Below are 19,018 nucleotides of genomic sequence, written 5' to 3' on the forward strand. Positions count from 1 at the left end.
CCATTCGAAAGTGCTGGAGTTTCAGTTCCAGTCTTTTCTCAGTGAAAACCTCAGCTGAAGTTCCCTGGCTATAGCTGGCCTTAACATGGTTCTTTGTCCTCCTGCCCAAACCGAGACAGAGCTTATGCTGAGGGAGACGGACATTGTCGTGGTAAGCACAGCAAAGCCTCTAGGGACATGAAGGGGAGTTCCTGGTCTTATGCTGTGGTTCAGGAGCTCTCCGGAATAGCCCTGAGCCTGTTTGCTTCTCTGAAAGGAAAGTATTTCTTTCTCCTCAGCGTGTCACATAATTGCTAATATTGAAATATACATTCAGTGTTGTCGGTACAGTTGAAATTAATCCCAGCACAAGTTTCCTAGAAGGAAAATGCCTGCTGCGAGGAGCCATGCAAGCAGGCAAACCTCTGTGTCCGGCCACCCGTTCGGTAGCCCTCCCCTTTACAGGCACACGTAAGCACACACGTGCAATCCCATGGTCGGCTCCAACCAGTCCTGTTCCTCAGGTGTCCTGCAGTGCTGAAAGTGATGGCTTGCTGGTGAAGATAGGAGTGGAGGAGGAGTATTTTCAGTTCCACGAAGGGACATAGCATGAAGATAATTAATTAAAACTATTGGGAGTTCCTTTGAAGCAGCCTGTGATTAAACATAAGGATTTCTTGTGGAACAATTAAGTAAATTTGGCCTCAGGTATCTCCCCCCGCCTCTTGGCCCCTGGGGGGGAATGGTGAAATTCTGGTTTAGAGTGATGCTTTGTTAGAGTTTTGTCTGGTTTAATTGATTCAGCTTTAGTCATAAATCTCCTCAAGAACACCCAAAGCAAAGGACACATTAATTTGTAAGTGTCCTGTGAGTTAACTTTGACTCTGGCAGAAAAGGAAAACGCAATTTGCCTTGTTGTTGGAAACACCAGAATGTGAAGTGACATGAGAATGAGCCTCCAGTGCTTTTGAGATCCTCATCTCCCATCTGTTTCTTCAGTCTAATATCTGCAGTGAGGGTGGCAAAGGCTGTGACAGTGTAGTTTCTCCCGCGGACATTATCCCTTAGACTACAATGCTATGTGGAGAGCTGGGGGGGTCAGTTCTTTGTTCCCTGAAGTTTGCTGTGAATCTGGTCATTTGGGTTATTGGAGTCCCATGTAGCCACTTGTGCCATTCTGGTAAATATTCTGGCAAGGCAAAGCCTTGGAGTGCCAGAGCTGTAATTATCTGTCTAGACAGGGAGTGCCTGCTGATTTTTAGGTGCTGGTGAGAACCTTAGTCTTTGGGCTCCACGTGACCCCAGTGTGACTTGTCGGAAAGAAAAGATGGAAAAGCCAATGAACCTTCACCGGAAATGGCAGGATTGCTGGGATCTATAGTGCAGGGTGTGCAGACGTTGTCATCGGCTCTGTTTTAATGAGTAGTTTGAAAGAAATGCTTGTATAGAACAGCCACTTTTCTGCTCTTTTCACTAAACTCTTAAGCATTGACTTGCAAAGATCATGGCCTTTTTTCTGTAACTACTGATAAGTTCTGTTTTACTCTTGACTTTGCAACTTCATTTCAGTTAAGAATTCCATTACGCAGCCTAAGGACATCGTATGACGCAGACCTTTCTCTTTTCTGGAAAGCTTACAGCCTACATGGACAAGAGAGGGAAAAAAGCTGGCAATTTTATGAAGGCAAAAGAAAATTTGCTAAATCCTCTCTTGGGGAACAGAGAAGAGAGGTGAATTACTGGGCTGGCGGAAGGGAATAGAGAGCCTCTAAAAGAAGAGGAGACTAGAAGGGCTGAGCTTGGCCTGTTTAGTGTAGCAAAACAAAACCTCAGATGGTATATTAATTGCTGTCAATACCTGGGAGTAGTTTGAACTAAAGGACTGAGCCAGGACACAAGCAAATGTCAAGTAAAATAAAAACCCTTTGCTTTTGAGAAGGTGTGGGGCAGGTGACAGTTCCCTTCTTTCTCAAGCTCTGGATCAACAGAAGCCAAAGCCCAAAGCTCTTGCAATGGCAGGCCTTTAACAGGCACACCAGCAAATGTAATTAAGGTCTGCGAGGGTTGCATCCTGGATAGAATTTATCCCTTGGTTTGTAATGCTTTAATTTAGTATCAAATATTCATGGACTGGCAGGGTCAAATAGGGATAGGAAAGTACTGTAACAGACATTGGCAAAGTAGGATGCAGAAGTATTCAGCCGAAAGGTTAGCCATCCGTGGAAACCCGTTAGGAAAAATACTGTAGATATCTTCCTGCATCTGTCAGTCACAGAGCTAAACGTGAGCCACTTCTGCCCCCGGCGTGTAGGACTTCCAGAGTATGAAGTGCAACATGTGCAAGCGTGTGTGCACATACACACCCCCCCACACACTCACCCCCCAAAAGTGGCAGTGTTTGGCTGGTTATATAGTTACATATATGAACTTTTCCAAATGGTGAGGCGTGTGGGGTATGCTCTGCACATAACAAGTCCATTGTATCTCATGGGTTAAAGGGACAGAAAAGACTGGTTTTGAGACATCCTGGAAATATCTATGCAAGGTTGTCGTACGACCAAATGATTTTTTGGGGCATGCCCTGACCAATTAAGGACATGATTCAAAGCCTGTGAAATGATGTTTATTGACTTCAAAGGATCAGGACTTATGCTGTCCAACTTAATGCTCACAAACCAAATTTATTCAATAAATGAAATTATTGAATTAATTCAATAAAACTGAATGGATTTATTCATTCAGTAAGATAGTTTTGAGGCCTGAAAGGTGTGTTTGGTGCATCTGGTAGGGAGTTCTCAGGTTTGGATGAGTGGGTCAGGAAGCAAGGGAAACACAGCCCTCAACCAGTGGAACCATGCAAGAAAGTTAACTGAAATTCAGAACAGCTGGGAATAATGAACTGTTAGAAGTCAAAGTGTCTCTTCTGTCTAGGGCCATGTGAGAAAAATAATTGGGTAAACAGGCTGTGGAGCAGTATGGAGAGAGTAGTTGTCTGGCTGCAATGTCTGGAAATGTGTGGTACTTTAGGAAATAGCATGTATGCATACAGGGGGGCTGCACTGAGTATACTATATGTTCCATCACCAGGGGTAAAATACCCCTGACCTGCCGTCTTCTGTTTTCCCAATTGGCTCTCAAAAGCAATGGTTGCTACAAGTAGAAGAGAATTGGGTAAAAAGAAAAAATCAAAGTCCTTTGGAGCCAGAAATGCCTGCAACTTTAACCTGATATTATACCTGCCGATTGAGCCCTAAAGTCAGGCTGGGTGCTGTGAGAATGAGAACTGGTTTTGCTCAGCTTAGAAAAAACTGTCATTTTAGCCAGGATTTTTCTCTTGTCTCACAGCAGCATGCAACTCAGTGAGGAAACTACCTAAGGATTGAATTTTTAGACACCCAAAATATCTGAAGACAAGAAATCCTGCAGGAATACAAACACATGCACCTTTTTGTTGTTTTGCATATATGTATATTTGTAAATACATATAAAAACTATGTATATACACATACATACATGCACGTTTGTTGTGCAGAAGATCTGAAATTTCTGAAAACTGCACAGTGGCAAAACTTAATTCTGCAAAATCCTCAGGCACTTTTTACAGTTAAATTAATACTGGTATAATTAAAATGGTAATACTATTTGTTAAAAAAAAAGTGTTTAAATAATTCATTTTCCTATTGGTTATATGGAGTGTGCTTAGGTTCAGCAGTATTATGCTAAGTAAAAGCAGCATCCCCTGTAATAATTTCATGATAATCTGACCTTTGATGGTCCTAGCTCACAGCTGCTGGCACTTTCTGTATAGTTTACAGACTGTACAGTGTATCTATGAAATACCACTGCTGGCCTTCTGATGTCATTGGGTCCTTGAGCGCTCCCTCTTCTCTCTCTCGAGCTGTCTTTTCTTTCCTTGTGTCCCTGAATATTGAATGACAGATGCATTTTCAAGGCCACTACCAAGCCAACAGCCAGCTGCCAGCTTTGGGCAGAGAAGGCCCTTGTTGGATGAGAAATCTCTCCTGGGTATACTAAAGCCTGGTCTTGCATCTTGGATGACCACTCAACCCCCTGTGTCCTCTTTCTGAGGGTGGATATGTGGTCAGTGGGGTTAAGGAGACGGTAGTGGACAAGTTCAGTCCACTCAGTCCAGACTTTGCTGTTTCTGTGGTTTTCGGACACAGCCTGGCTCACTCAGGTGCAGCGCTCAGCGTCTCAGAATCACAAGTGGATCATGGGTTTTGGGGGGTCTGGCTGCTGGACTGCTCCTGCTGAAGGGCATATCCCAGCTAAGAGATGCATTGGTGAGCACACTCTGTTTAGCCGTTCAGAAGACATGATTCAAAATCTGCCGTGCTTAATTTTATTTAATATTACATACAATAATAGCTCTTGAAGAGCTGTCTTTCAGGGAAAGGTAATAAGGGTATTAATAAAAACAGGTGAGGAGAGAAGCCCTTTTTTTAGCTTGCTGCATTATTTTATCATTGTCAATCAGCTGGGAACTCCTTTGAGATTATTCCTGTATAGTTAATAACATTGTTTCTGTGATGGCTTTAATGACTGAACCTTTCTTCCATCCTTAGCTATGACAATAACCACTCTGCTTTTTCTCCTTTGACAAGCTATTGTGTGTGGTTCAGTACATTAAGGAACATTATTAAATAGAGAGGTTTCCTCTAATTAAGCCATAGGCAAAAGATTGCTTGTCCAATCATTTGCTGGTGATAAGTATTGAAGGAAATTATATCTTGTACAGAGTATTACACTTTTCCTGCCGTGCTTCCCCTAAAAAAAGAACAAAATGATATAAAAATAAAGCAGTAGGATTGCAAACTCAAGCACTCAGAAATTAGATAATGCCAAAATGACAGCTGCCTGAATCTGCCTTGCGTTAGGGAAGACACATTCTGTCCTTCTCCACTCCTGATCACGAGCAATTCCCCTTTCCTCTCTGATCTCTTGCCCTGTGCCCCATCTTTTCCTTTCATAAAATTACCATTTCTTCTGGACTCTTAATTCTTAAGCTTTTCGGAATTTTTATATCAAGAGCAAACCACTTTTTCTAGCCTTGTTCCTGGAAAAGAGAGAAACAATTTTATGCAGAACTTTTCCAACACCCTCCTCCATGAACTCACCTACAATTTAAACAAAAAAAGATGGTGTTTGTGCACCTTGAGGGAACTACCATTTGTTCATTGTTTCAATAATTGCATGTAGGATCAATGGTATATTTAAGGCGTCTGGCTATTCTGGACATGATTAAAAAAGTTCTCATCTCCTGTAAGATTGTGTATCTTGCTCTGTTCAGGAACCACTCAGAAAGTGTAATGAGGGGGAGAAGTTTTTAACATGCCCCCTTGAAGAAAAACAGTGGAATTAATGCAGACAAAAATCTTATCTTATGGTTAGTTCAGTCACTACGGATTAGAGGTTGTTTTCCTGGTTGGTGGCACCTTGCATAATCTCAAAGTCTGGAGTTTACGTGTCTTTCCTAAAGAATACCTCTGAATTTGAAAATCAGATGCATTTACTAATTGCTCACATCTTACAAATTATGGATCTATCCTTGAAGGAGAGTTTAACAATCTATTAAAGCCTGAATAACAGAGCTATTCTCCAGCTTCTAGATAAACAAAACAAAAACACAGCTTTCAAAGCAACAAGAAGCCTCTTCACTTTTTATCTTAATGGAAATAAACCTAATCAAAAGGCAGCGATTAATGAATCTCTCCAGGGTTTCTATTCTTGAAGAGATTACAAGAAGCGTTATAAAGGCTGAAATAGTTTCAACAGGTAGGTGTGATGTTGAGCTCAGATGATGTATTTGTATATGCTCAGCTAGAAATAAGAGTTGCTAAAATCCAATATTTGGATGAAGATTCTCCTCTTCAATGAAACCAGGCAAACAGACAACAACTCCTCCCATATTGACTAATTTATGTGTGCAAAAATGTCCTGGAGTGCCAATAAAGTTGGGTCCTCCCAGGAAACACATTTAAAATACTCATTAGAGAGTGGTGGTTGTACATATGAAACAAACTGGAAGTATGTTTTTAAGTATTTTGGGGGGAAAGGAAAGCAAAGCTCTCAAAAAATAAGCTAACTGCTGTTTCAGGATTGGACAGGCAGCTATTTGCTGCTTGCAAAAAAACCAAAAGCCCAGACTGAGAACGTTTAGCTGAAATTTGGCAAGGTTAACCCATTTTCACTATGTGTAGTCAGTTCCTGCATCCAGAAATAGAAACAGCCTTTTGCTGTCAGGAGTGGCCTGACGCTTTCACCTGCAGTTTGAATAGAAAAATATAAAAGTCCTGTTGTTCAGCTCCACCTCTGTACCGGATGTCTGGAATGTTTAATTCATTCTGCATTGCTCCAAGTAGTGGGAATCATGCCAACCGAGGGCTCCCATTGCTTCCACAATAGATGGTGGAGAAATTTTAATAAACACATTTAATTTACCTGGCTAACTATAGACTTTCCCATAATTCATACCAACTAACCTGGCTGTGTACTAGGAAAAAAGGAATCACAATGTCTGGTGTACAAAGCCTGTCACTCATCATATATTAAACAAACAAATAAATCCATCTTCTACCGTTAAATGCACACAAAACATTCCTGGGATCTTCACAGGCAGCTTGCTTACGGTGGTGTGTAATTCTGGACACCCTGTTACGGCCTGCACTGCATTTGTCATGTGTATTCTTCTATTTGACTTCTCATCAGACGCTTGACCTTTCATAACCACCATGGTAAAAACATCCTTTTTCACCTCTCCTTTTTGTTCCCTGCATAAAACTTAATCCACTTGCTGTCTCAGGCTGCATGTAAGCTGGAGAAGTTGGAAGTGCTTATAAGCTGTGAGAGACTGTGAGCACCAGTCCTGTTCCTCCTCCTCCTCTTCCATTTTCTTTCTGTGGGAAGGAGGCTTGGGCATGGATGGGCCTCTTGGCGTGCTCCAACCAATTTTGTGATCCGGAGGACCAAATAAGCAGCCTCCTAAGACTTAGTTCAGCATAGAATCAAACAGAAATGTCATGGGGACTTAGAGTATCACAAACAGGAACAACGAGGAACTGAATGCTGTTTTCTCCTTTTGTAGATCATGTCTTGTTTTGCCAAAATAAATACACCAACTTGGTTCAGTCCACTGACATCTTAGGATGCCTGTGGCAGTGCAGTTGACACTTTGTGTAAATATGACTGTGAAGCATTGTGCAGCGAAGGTAACAACTGGGGTCAGGGCTCCTTGTGTTGTTAGGAAAGCACCTCTACTCTGAGGACTATGCCGTCTAACTCCCAAAAAGAAATGTCAAAGCTGATAGCGGACACAGACATCCCAGTGCAGTGCTCATGCTGCTGGCCCACGCTGCCTCTCTAAAGCAGTTTCAGGCATCATTTTGATAAGACGGCCCTCGCTTTGTCTTTCCTGGTGAAAGCATTCCGAGACCTTTGAACGTGCTCACAGCTTCTCACAGGCTATGGGTGTCTGAGGCAAATTGATAAAAGAGGATGTGTTTTGCCATGGTTATTACTTTCCGAAAATCCTTCCAGAGTGTTGATATTATTTGGTTTATGAAGTAGCAGTTTGTGCAATTTTATGCTGCCTGGAAAGAAACCATGATTTACTTGATTGAAGCTCCCAAAAGCAGGGAAAGTAAAAGGTATCAATCTCTCCAGTTGGAAATCCTGTAACTGGGCAGCTCTAAGCTAATGTGCTTGAGTTTCTGCAAAATGTAGCTACTACTAAACAGCCCAAATGGTAAAGCATTTTGTTACAGCATAATGCTCTCATTTTAGTCTTTCCGATCTAATTTATGACTTAAGTTTTACCTTGGGAGATGATACAATAAACTCTCTGGAAACTATTCTGCAAATATGTTGAAGGCCAATCAGGTATTACAGATAGAATGTCAAAATTCTTATTGACTTGCTAAATATGTAGTCATCCATAGCTTTCCTCAGGACACAAAGATGTTAGCTGTGAAGACTGGGTTGTTACAGAGTGGAGCCTTTGTCCAGGTCCTAACATTGCTTAACATAAACAGCTTAGGATTTATTGTGTGCACTCAGGCAGCCTGTGTACCTGAAAGTTAGATACTTCCTAAGCAGATACACAGACGAATTGTGTTTCAGACAGAAGATGTTGGGAAGACTCTCAGATATTGATGTAAGTGCGATCAGTTTCTCTATTCAGATGATATTTTTAACTGAAAAGGAGGTATAGACACATGGTGCAAGCTGACACCCAAGCTTAAATGTAACTCAGTCAACAGGAAGAGGATGTGGATACATCTTTAGACACTGTATTTCAAAATTTGAAAGCAGAAGAGGGGGGGTTTGGTCCTGTTATTTACCTATTATTTCTATTTAATGTTCCCATCCCTACATTATTTTATTATTTTGTTTATTCTTATTTTATTTTTCATGTCCCACATTGTTTTCCCAGCAGTGCTTTGCAAAATTAGTCAAGATACACATTTCAAAGGCTCCCCATATTATTGTCCATCGCCATCACTTACGTGTTATTTATGGGGCTTCCTTTCCAAATGCCAGATTTGGGCATTGATCTGCAGTTTAATGGATCTAGACTGGCATTTGTTTTGCCTCCAAGCCCTCCCTAGACCATTCTGTAATGTATATTAGCTCAGACTCAGCCTAACTTGCCTCATGTATGCAACAGTGTGATTCCTACATCAAACTCTGTAAATAAATAACTACACAGTTAATTCTCCTATTTTAATGTATGAAAAGTCCCACTCTTGGAATAATGAAATGAAAAGACCAACCATTCAGAAAACAAAGCTTTAGTTCAACAACTCCCAAGGTGGGTTCTATAAATTATGTGGCAAAATCTTCACTTACAAATTTCCAATGGCTTTAACAAAACATGCATTTAACTGACTGCTACTTCAAATTTGAGGCAATCGAATGCTATCTATGTTCAATCCATTGATCTGCTGCTCAGGATATTATTAATATTTTGTAAGCATATTACCAAAGAAGACTAGATGTCTGTGAGGACAAGAATATGAGTTAAAGTTTCTACCAGCTGTCTTAAATAACTGAATTACAGTTCGTTCTGCAGCCACGCAGCAGTGCAAGGCTCCTCAGGTACAGTTCTTAACAAAATTACATCCAAGCCCCTCATTTGCCTTTAATACATCTTAAAGCAAACTGAAAGACTACCAGAAGTTCCTCTTTTTTTGGTAACTAAACTAATGTGAATCTAAACTGCAATGTTAGTGTTTTGGGCAATAAATTCTCTGCAGCTGCCAAGGCAACTCTAGTTACGATACATGGCTTGCTTCTGGATCAGGCATGAGAAAAATGTTTTTCACAATCTATGTTCTGATACTGATCAGTGTGCTCAAAATTGAGGGACTTTTGTTGAAGCTTGTACAGCATATCTGAAAAACTGCTGGTGCTCAGAAGGGCTTAACATCATCACAATTTCACAAGTGTTGACGTAATTGAAGGATGCACAGCATGGAAGGAGACAAGACGTGAGCTTGTTGTGGAACAAAATTCCTTACGTGCATGCTCTGTGTTAGCTTTGAAGTTGTCTCTGAATTGAGTGTCCTCTTAGACATGGGAAATGTCAGTATGTGCTACATATTTCTCACAGCTATGGTTGGGGCTTTGAGAGAAGAATGGCAACAGCCATGCGCCCGAATCCCGTAAACACATCTCCTGAACTCCTTTGAAAATCTCGGTTTATCGTGTCATTAAAAATTCATAACCGTCAATGAGCAATGCATGTAACAGCTAATTGAGCTCCATACATTGCAATAGGCTAGCTATTTCCACATTTTGGATATTAGCATTTTCCTTAGAGTTAGCATTGCAAGTGCTGTAGCTGCTTAGAGGCTACTTTGTGGTTATTCAGTAAATGCTGATTTTTTAATTATGATAATGAAAGCTGTATTGCATTGCATGGGTGAAAATGTATGAACAAATAGTGAAAATGAATTGATGGTGTTTTAGTTTACCAGCACACTCACAAACATGTTCGACTGATTTTTGTGAAGGGGGATATTATGATTGCCCTGAGAACTTGTTTCAAGTTAAGCAAGTGTTGTCTTTGCCATATTGTGTTTTTTCCTCATAATAAAAACAGGAGACAGATTTGGCCAGTTGGATGTTGCACAGTTCTAACCAGATATAAATGCATACCTTTTATTTGATCAAAACCAAAATGTGAAATACTCAGTTCAAGTCAACCTGAGATGTGAAAAGCTTCTGAAGGAGATGACGTGGTGGTGACTACTCACATTCGTTATTTTCATCATGACTTTACTGTGGCACGTTAACCTTTGTTAAGGTGGAAAAAAGGACAATGCACTTAGGAAATATTTCCCCCTTTGTATCACTTAGAAATCTGGCTTTCTTAGGATTTAATGTAATGCAACAAAGCGCACAGTTCACATTGGAGGGTCAGCCTAGCTCCTTGGATCAGAGTCAGGAGATGTCTGTTATCTGCTGGCAGCTGAGCTGCGCGAAGAGCCTTGCTGCTGCCTTGTGAAATGGATATCCCCTGAAAATAGAAATTACTGTATTTGGAACAGATGGGATGAAAAGTGTCCACTGGGCTTATTCCCTATGTATATCTACTTCAAAGTTCTTTGCCCTTTCTATTTCCCGCCTTGTGGTGGAAGAAGAAGAAACCCTTTCCCTGTGGAAACCCCTGCGCCTCCTGAGACTTTTCCCAGTAGCTGACTTTCTTTATACCCCCAGGGGGTGGCACCCTGGCTTCCCCTGGGGACCAAAGCACCTCTGTCTCACTGCAAAGGAGTGCTGCAAAAGCAAAGTGTTTTGTCTTTGTCTCTCAAGTGAATATGCTGAATATATATTCTTTATGGCTTTTTTCTTTCTTTTTTTTTTTTTTTAATGTTTCTGAATTAAACACACTCATTCTTAAAGTGATCTTCCTTTACTGGCACTTTCAAAGTGAAATCCAAGCAGACTCGCAATGTACTTAGCTTTTATGGAAAAGGGGAAAATTAACCTAAAAGATAATTAATTGTCTGGGGTGGGGTCTCACAAAGTGTGAGCTGACCCCTGCAGCAGATTGCCGTTGCTCTGACTCCCGTGCTGGGGACGTGTGTCCGGTCAGATGAGGCAGCAAGGGCTTTGCCGGATCAGGTTCAGCGACTGGATAAATAACGCGTCTATAGCTGCAATAAAAACCCACAATATAGCTCTCTTCCGTGCCTTAGCCACAGCCTAACCTTCCCCAACAGATGTTAAGAAGACTTGGTACTGTTTATGAGAAGCATCAGCTTCCCTAATCGTTCATTGATCTGTTGTTCTGGGCAGAGTGATGAAGTTTTCGCTGTTATTTTGCTCCATTTCACTCGGATTCGTTTGACTCGAGCTGAAGGACAATTTAAGATGGCAAGGAACAATCTTGCCTTTTACTCCCGGCTGACAGAATAATTCTGGCTTTGCTGTTGGGAGCTTAAAACGCTTTACCTGTGCTTAGCGAATATTAGTTGTAATTAAGGGAACAGGTTGTCTAGAGCTCGTTTTTACAGTTCAGCACCTGAAAAAGAACCTCTGAAAGTAACCCTTTTGGTGTCATTTTGGGACACTGTTTCCCTGCTCACCCTGCGCACACCAACCGGCACCCTCCGAAGCAGCTGCCCCAGCACGGCTGAGGGGAGCAGCGGCCGCCATGTTGTGGCAGCACCCTGAGGTGCAGCAGTCAGCTGGGGCGGGGCAGGGCAGCGCCCGGAGGCACGAGGAGTTTGGGGTTTTACGGCCTTAACTGGGTCCGTTGTCATTGAAGGGTAATGTGGTTTTAGGTTTAAAAACAACAAATTGGCTATGTTGCAGATAGTAGAGGCTGTTAGGAGACTGGGTTATAGGCTATCGTGCCTGGGTTTGGGGTGCAGGGCAGCGCTGGGCCTTAGGGACAGCAAGCTGTGGAGCACAAGTACTCATCTCCTGTCTGAAACGTAGATGAAGAGCTTTTCTCTGGTAAATATATCAGATTTGAATCCTGTGTCTTGGTGTGGTTTTAAAGCAGCTCGTGAGGCTTTAGTTTTGTCAGGGAATAATACTTCCCCCCCACACACACTCCTTTTGTTTTCTGCTAGAAGCATGCCCTTTCTTATTTCAGGATCTAATACCTAACAGGCCCAGTCAGAAGAGCAGGCACCTTTGGCTCTTGAATCCTCAGAGGTGTCTCCTCATCTGCTTTCAAACAGCCAGGCAGGCGTCTGCTCAGCGGGCTCGATGAACAGCTTCCCTTGTCTCTTTGCGACAGGGAGCCTGTGAATTTCAGTCTTTTCCTCATTCAAATCTATACGCTCATTCCCGCTGCCATACCCAAACAAATTTGGGGAGCCAAAATGCGTTCACCGAAGCAGCAGGAGTGCTATGGGAGCCTGAGCCTGTCACTGCCTCACTCGATGGCTTCTTCACGTAACAGGTCGAGTCTCAGGAGCTGGAAAGGTGACAAGGAAAGGCAAGATCATGTTGGCCAGGAATTCCCAGTCAAAATAATGCTGTAATGGGGTTGGGGGGAGTCCCGCAAAATCACAGCAGTCAGCAATCAAGATTGGGTGTTGCCAGAGTTCATTTGGTTTTCCCTGTCGGTAACTTTTAGCTTTAAGTCTGTTGGAGATTGATCTGCCTCTTTCCATTCCAGTTGTAGGTTATGGGAACAAAATGCTGTTATTGGCATCCTTGTCTCTTTTTTTTTCTTTCCTGAGGGACACTCATGAGAAATATATTTTTGCAAGGACCTCCAGCCCTAGCAGGAGAATCAAACCAGGAGGTGACACTCAAACTACCACTGCTGTAAGTCACTCCACCTTCTTGGTGAAACACAGACTAATCCTGAAGCAAAAGCAGCTCAAATAGAGCGTTAGGATACCTGAGCTTATACCTGAGTTCAGGATACCTGAACAGGAAAGTGTTCAGCCTTGTATACAAAGGATGAGGGGTTCAAATCATGCCTAATCTTGGCATGAGTTGCAGAGGAGATCAGGCTGGCTGATCCCGTCTGGTGTAAGGATTTGTGAGTCTGCATGGAAGCCAACAGGCGTCTTTGCAGTGACTCCAACAGGGCTTGGAGTGAGCTCCAAGTGGGCAGGTGTCCGTTTTCAGTAAGAATCATGTCAAAACTTGCAGTGACTGGCAAAGTGACAGCATTGGCTCCCAGAACATTTTTTCAAGCCGGACCAGTCAGAAAACAGACCATCCTGCAAAACATGTTATTGCTCTGCCTTTTTCATTCAAATTTGAATTAAAAAATAAAACCCCAAATTAATATAATAGACCACTAGATTTGGTCAGTCAGGTTGCTATGTTCTAGTAAATTAGAAACTCTTTGGTTTATTTTTATAATTTTGTTTTGCAAGGATTGACACAGCAGTTTCTCCAGCAAATAAATAGGTATTGCAGTATGATGGAAGCCATCAGACTGGAAAGGACCCTCTGGCTTGACAAATTATGGCAAGTATTTTGACATTTCAGTTGGATAAACCAAACAAACAAAGTACAGGGCTTCTGGGGTAGTGCACAATTATCAACAACAAAACTTTGTTCTTTTCTCCTTTTTCTTTTTTTTTTTTTTTAACTTTAGAATGAAGAATTGCAGCTGAGTGTGTGTGTAATTTCAGTGCCATGCTGAATTAGGGCCCTTTCCAGTGGACTTGCTGTTCAGCAGTAAATAAGACATACCCTAAAAATAGAAAATGTGGTTGTAAGTGACAAAAATTGGCAGGGAGGACTTGGTCAGATGCAGTTTTGGAACTGCTTTTAATTTTTTTCAACTCAATTCCAAGTTAAACATCCCTTTAAATTAATTAGAGCAATCACAGTATCCTTAGAATATCCATCAGTGGAAAAATTGAAGCTATTAGTATAATCTTTAAATTTCCTAAATCCTGAAGAGAGGCTAAAAAAGACAGCTTAAGGAAATTTTTGCATACGATGAAAAACAAATTCCTGACCAAACTGGCTAAGCTGAAATGTCTGAAAGCAAAGAGCTATCATGAAAGTGCTGGAAAGCTTCTGGTTATAATGGAATCGGTGTCCCAAGGTATAATGCAGCTCTACATTTAATATTGAGCTACTGAACCGTACTTCTCAACCTAGCTCAACTCACTGGGTTCTCATCAAAGTCCTGTAATGACACTGTGCTCTGTTTAGATGCCAAGAAAGTCTTGAAATAGCTCCAGAGCGTTTTCAGCAGCTTCAGCTGAGTACAGATGTCTAACTTCAGAAGGACAGCTAGTGCGTAGAGTTTGTGGCATATAAATCCTTCGTTATGTATACTGGCACACTTGTTAATAATCTTAGGAACTTTTATAAGCCTAATTAAAAGGCTCTTGCACACTTATGTATGAAATCACGGTGACAGCGCTGAACCAGCAAAGCAAAAGCCTGTCCTTTGTGCTGCAAATCCATGTTGCCTTTCTTTATTAATGATACATACGCAACACGTTTAATTTGATGCCTGCTATTGTTTGCCTGCTTGTTTTTATTACGATATTGACTGGAGTCCCCATCATGTTACTTATAGCCTGTGCACGTTACTCTAAGCAGAATTTTTCTTTCTGTGTATTGTTTAAGGTATTGACTTTGCCAAAGGGAAGAAAAAAGTGCATGCATCCACTTAAGCACACAAGTAGTTATATTAATTTCTGTCCGTTAAATATACATACACACATAAATATACATGTAAACAGTGGTTACAGGCTGTTGCAGACATGGAATTAGGTGAGATTTGAAAACCATATTTGAGAGACTCTTTCCAACATGGAGGTCCTGTTTCTGGGAGCAGCTCTTGGCCAGAGCATCCCTCAGCCTGTGTGGAGTCCTGCTCAGGATGGTGGGGCTCTATGTGAGTGTTGAAATGACACTTTTCAAAGACATTTACAGATTTCTAGGGCATTTATTTAAATTCCTTAGAATTAATTTTACTTTCTAAAAGAGCATACTTTTAAATCTTTTTTTTTTTCTTTCTAAAAACATCTTAGTTCTGTTAATCTTTTGGACTTTGAAAAACTGTTTATAGTTATTGGGTTTGGGGGTAGTTTTTCCCTTTACAACCCAGGCAATCAATTCCTGAGTATGAGCAGGACGGTTATTGAGTAGTTCATCTAAAGCAAACAAAGATTTCAGTCAACCCAAAGATGCACTAGTAATTTTGCTAAACGTTTTGATACCAGTTTTGATCAAAGTCTGGGATATATAGCATGTATGGTTCCAGCACTTCCGAATGAAACTTGAAGTTGAATCTTTGCAAGTGTTCAGTGCTTGATTCCATTTAGAAGTACAAAAGTGGGTGTTAATACATATGTGCTTTGTCTTCATTTACTCTTCCAAATCTGCCCCCCTATTTCTACCGTCCATTCCTGTTCAATGGTGAGCTCTTCCAGAGGTGTTTCTCTTACCCCATGTTGTGTCCCTTCAGTCTCACCCTGAAATATCCTGTACAACAGAGAGTTACTTGATGACAAACAATCTTATCTGAACTGTGGCATTGCCCCAGTGGATTCTGCTCATGTCCTGCAGAGGCCTTTGACCTGCTCTCTGCTTTGAGTTGTGCAAAGCCATCCTTTCATGCATCTTTAATACTTTACTGTGAATTTCTGCTCAAGTTTAGTAAAACTGAGAATGGCTACCTCTTTATTCTCTACTTTTCAAACAAGTATCTCTAATAAACTCAGTTAAATTGAAACAGAAATGTGCTTACAATCAGTAAGTTGAAACAGAATTTTCCAAAGTTGTGGTTTTTTTTTTCCTTGGGTACCAGCATGTCATACTAAAGCACCCACTGTATGAGAAATTCAGAACAATTAAAAATGGACTGTTTCTAATGTGTTTGTTTCATTTTTGCCTTTCAGTCTATCCGAGAAGTCACAGGCTATGTTTTGGTGGCTTTGAATCAATTTGAATACCTGCCATTGGAGAACCTACGCATTGTTCGTGGGACCAAACTCTATGAAGAGCGATATGCTTTGGCGATATTTCTTAACTACAGAAAGGATGGTAACTTTGGACTCAGGGAACTTGGCTTGAAGAACTTGACGGGTAAGTGAAACTTGCAAATGTGATGGGTTAGTCTCAAGAAAAAAAAATGAGCTTGTTGAATATTTGCACCAATGCCCTCAGTCACTTGCATTCTGCAAATAACGGAGGTACCACGAGAGGCTGGCAGTTGTACGTTGACTTTTTTTGCTTCACAAATGTACTTTTCTCACTACTGATCAAAGGCTGTGTATGGAAGTCATGCCAAGAGCGCATTTGAAACAAAAATAGTTGTTGACAGAGTAGATGAACTTTTTTCTTCATTTTGGTATTATGAGCATGTTGGTTTCCTTGTGATCCTTGGCTATTGCACGTATGTTCCTTCAGGTGTTACATATTTTCTGCCAAGTTAGCTTAGCTTTAGCATCCCCTCTGCTCTTGCTGCTGTCTGTGTCGCCATTGCTCCTGCACTGGGGGTGGGGGAAGAGGAAGGGCGTGGGAGAGACTGTATCATTGCTGTTTTTAATTTTAGAACTCCCTTTTCTAAGGAAATATAGTGCATTATATATAGTGAGAAAAGTGCTTATTTTCTTGACAAAAATGTAAGCCAAGTCCATGGTTTTATGTTCATTTGTAAATTCACGACTGGATCATGATATGGGGTAGATCAACATTTCATTTCTCGCAGCTGAGGATCTACAGTCAGTGGTTTGGGAGATGAAAAATTGGCTAAATATCACCAGACTATAACTTAATAAAGTGCAGGCAGTGGCAAACTCTTTTTAGGGAGTTCATTGGAAGTATTTTATTTATACCTGGTTCCTCATCAGCTGTGATAATTTCTACTCTAAGCTTTGGTGATTGTGAAATTGCCTTATTTCTGCTAGTGGCTAAATGCTGACCTGAGCTGGATGTGGAGTTTGAACCTGAGTACAGAGAGGTGGGAGCCTTCTGAACTATATTTAGGCACCCTTCACCCTCTGCTAGTTTTGTGTCGCGGTATTCAGAGTGGCACACAAGCGCTTACAGTTCCCTGTCGTTCAAGCCTTGCTGGGCTGTACAGCTAAGCTTTCGAAAACAGGAGGGAAAAGGAGGCTTGAGATATTTTACAAAACAGTTTTGGCTGACTCTTTCTGATCAGGCTGTTTCTTCTGGTCATATTTTTAACAATTTTCTTTTCTGAGACCATCATGCTGATATCGTAGTGCTTCCCAAGGTCTCTAAATCCCTGCCATCTACTACTCTTGTCTCTATCGCTGTCATAATCCAATTTCCTCCTGTTCTGTTCCTATATTTCTTTCCGTCTTTCTGATTTAGGGTGTTCATTGTGACTGTCTATGCCTCCATGTAATACAGAGCCATAGTACCAGGTAATAATAGTATTATCTGTTTCTTCGTATACTTTTTCTTGTGTGTGGGTCTCAAAATGCGTTGTAAAAGACACTAGGCTGGGTGAAACTGAGACAGAGAGGTGACGTGAGGCCAAGGCCAGAGAAGGACTGGAACACTTTCCTCTTGGGTCTGAGGCTGTTTTTCTGCCAGGAGGGTGAGGGTTTACTTTCAGTCCTTGTTTAGCCATGGCTTTGCTGCTCAGTAAGGTAAAAAAACTTATTTTGTAGGCTCCAGCTCAAGATTTTCTTCTTGAACCAGGTGCCCTGTGCCAACAGGCAGTTCCTCAGACTCCAGAATCTCTGGAAGCTGCTTTTACATGACAGGTACAGCACCAAAACTGCCCAGCAAATAGCTTGACTTTCTTTTCAAGTGTTGTATGAAAACCTGTCTTAGCTCAGCCTCTGAATCTTTCCTAACATGAGATCATCACAGCCACTTCATCTGATTTAGGTGTTTACAAAGGCCTCTGATGGGATTATTTGGCTCAAAATGTATTGCTGTCTCTTGGAAGAAAAGTGCCCTAATAACACTAGCTTGTCTCCACTGAGCACTTAAAATAGCTTCTGGGTGCTGAATACGAGCCAGCACATGCTTCAAAATACTCTTAATATTTTCTAGATAGCATGTGCCAGGGCTTCATGAGTCTTTTTAGCAGCTGTTCTTTGACCATTTTGTGTACTGGTTAAGATATGCACCTGGCTATGTTAACCCACAACCTGCTTCTTGTTGCAGATGCTCTCCCTGGAGCATATTAATACTTAATTTATTTTCCTAACACATCCTTAGCATTAATAACTGCATGAAAATAATGGGTGGATGTGGGAATCGGTGATGTTGCAAGGCTGAGATAGTTCAGCTGTGTCTGAACCTATCCTGTGTCTTAACAACTGCTCCATATTTACATCAGAAACAGCCAGTGATTTGTTATTAAATTTAAGATGAAGCAGCCCCTGTGAGCTTGCATCTTTCCAGTCCACCGCAGGTTTCAAGAGATTGGCTTTGAATGGTGCCTCTCTTCCACTTGAGCAAAATATAAACATAACTCCTGCCTTGCTTGTGAAGAACTGTCTTTGCAGGCCTTATGCCTTGTTCACAGAAGTTTGGGAAGTTCTGTTCTTACATGTGCAGTGTCTGGATGATGTGATCCTGAGGGTATTTCTGCCCAGTACTACACAATATACGAATACAAACACTACTCCCTGTGTTAAATAAATGAGGAAGCTGTTCTCACCTGCAGATTATCCTCAGACTTAACCGGAGACAGGGTTTCAGCCTCCTGCGCAGTACCATTGCATTATTTTCAGTATGCTGTTAACAGTTGTGTTTTTATTGCCAGATATGTCTATCAGGTTTTCATATTTAAATATAACTTTAAATGCTTGAATTTCCTCCCTTATGCTATTAAAAAAATGACAGCAGTGAAGGCAGTAAGTTTTATCTCACACAGAAAACATGATCCAGTTCTCACTCATGATGTCTGTCAACCCGAAAGGGAGTTTTGTTTGTGTAGCACAGGCCAGGACCATGTCCTAAAATTCATGTGACACTTTCAAAAACTCTTACCTATAAAAATCCTTTTCTCACTTGTTATAAAAACTTAGTCAATGGTTCCACATAAGTGTCAAAACCAAACAGACATTGAACTAATGAAGTGGCT

The 19,018-nt window shown here is 41.3% G+C and overlaps 1 protein-coding gene across 10 annotated transcripts in view; it reads left to right on the forward strand.

Annotated features, from left to right (window-relative positions):
• Window positions 1–19,018, forward strand: part of ERBB4 (erb-b2 receptor tyrosine kinase 4) — a 649,063-nt gene that overhangs the window by 319,927 nt on the left and 310,118 nt on the right. For all 10 annotated transcript variants that reach the window (XM_030018184.2, XM_030018186.2, XM_030018189.2 and 7 more), the window contains exon 3: window positions 15,846–16,032. In XM_030018184.2, the coding sequence (XP_029874044.1) occupies window positions 15,846–16,032 (187 nt within the window). The remainder of the gene's footprint in view (window positions 1–15,845; window positions 16,033–19,018) is intronic.

This window comes from Aquila chrysaetos, chromosome 6 (assembly GCF_900496995.4).
Source record: "Aquila chrysaetos chrysaetos chromosome 6, bAquChr1.4, whole genome shotgun sequence".
Classification (NCBI taxonomy): domain Eukaryota; kingdom Metazoa; phylum Chordata; class Aves; order Accipitriformes; family Accipitridae; genus Aquila; species Aquila chrysaetos.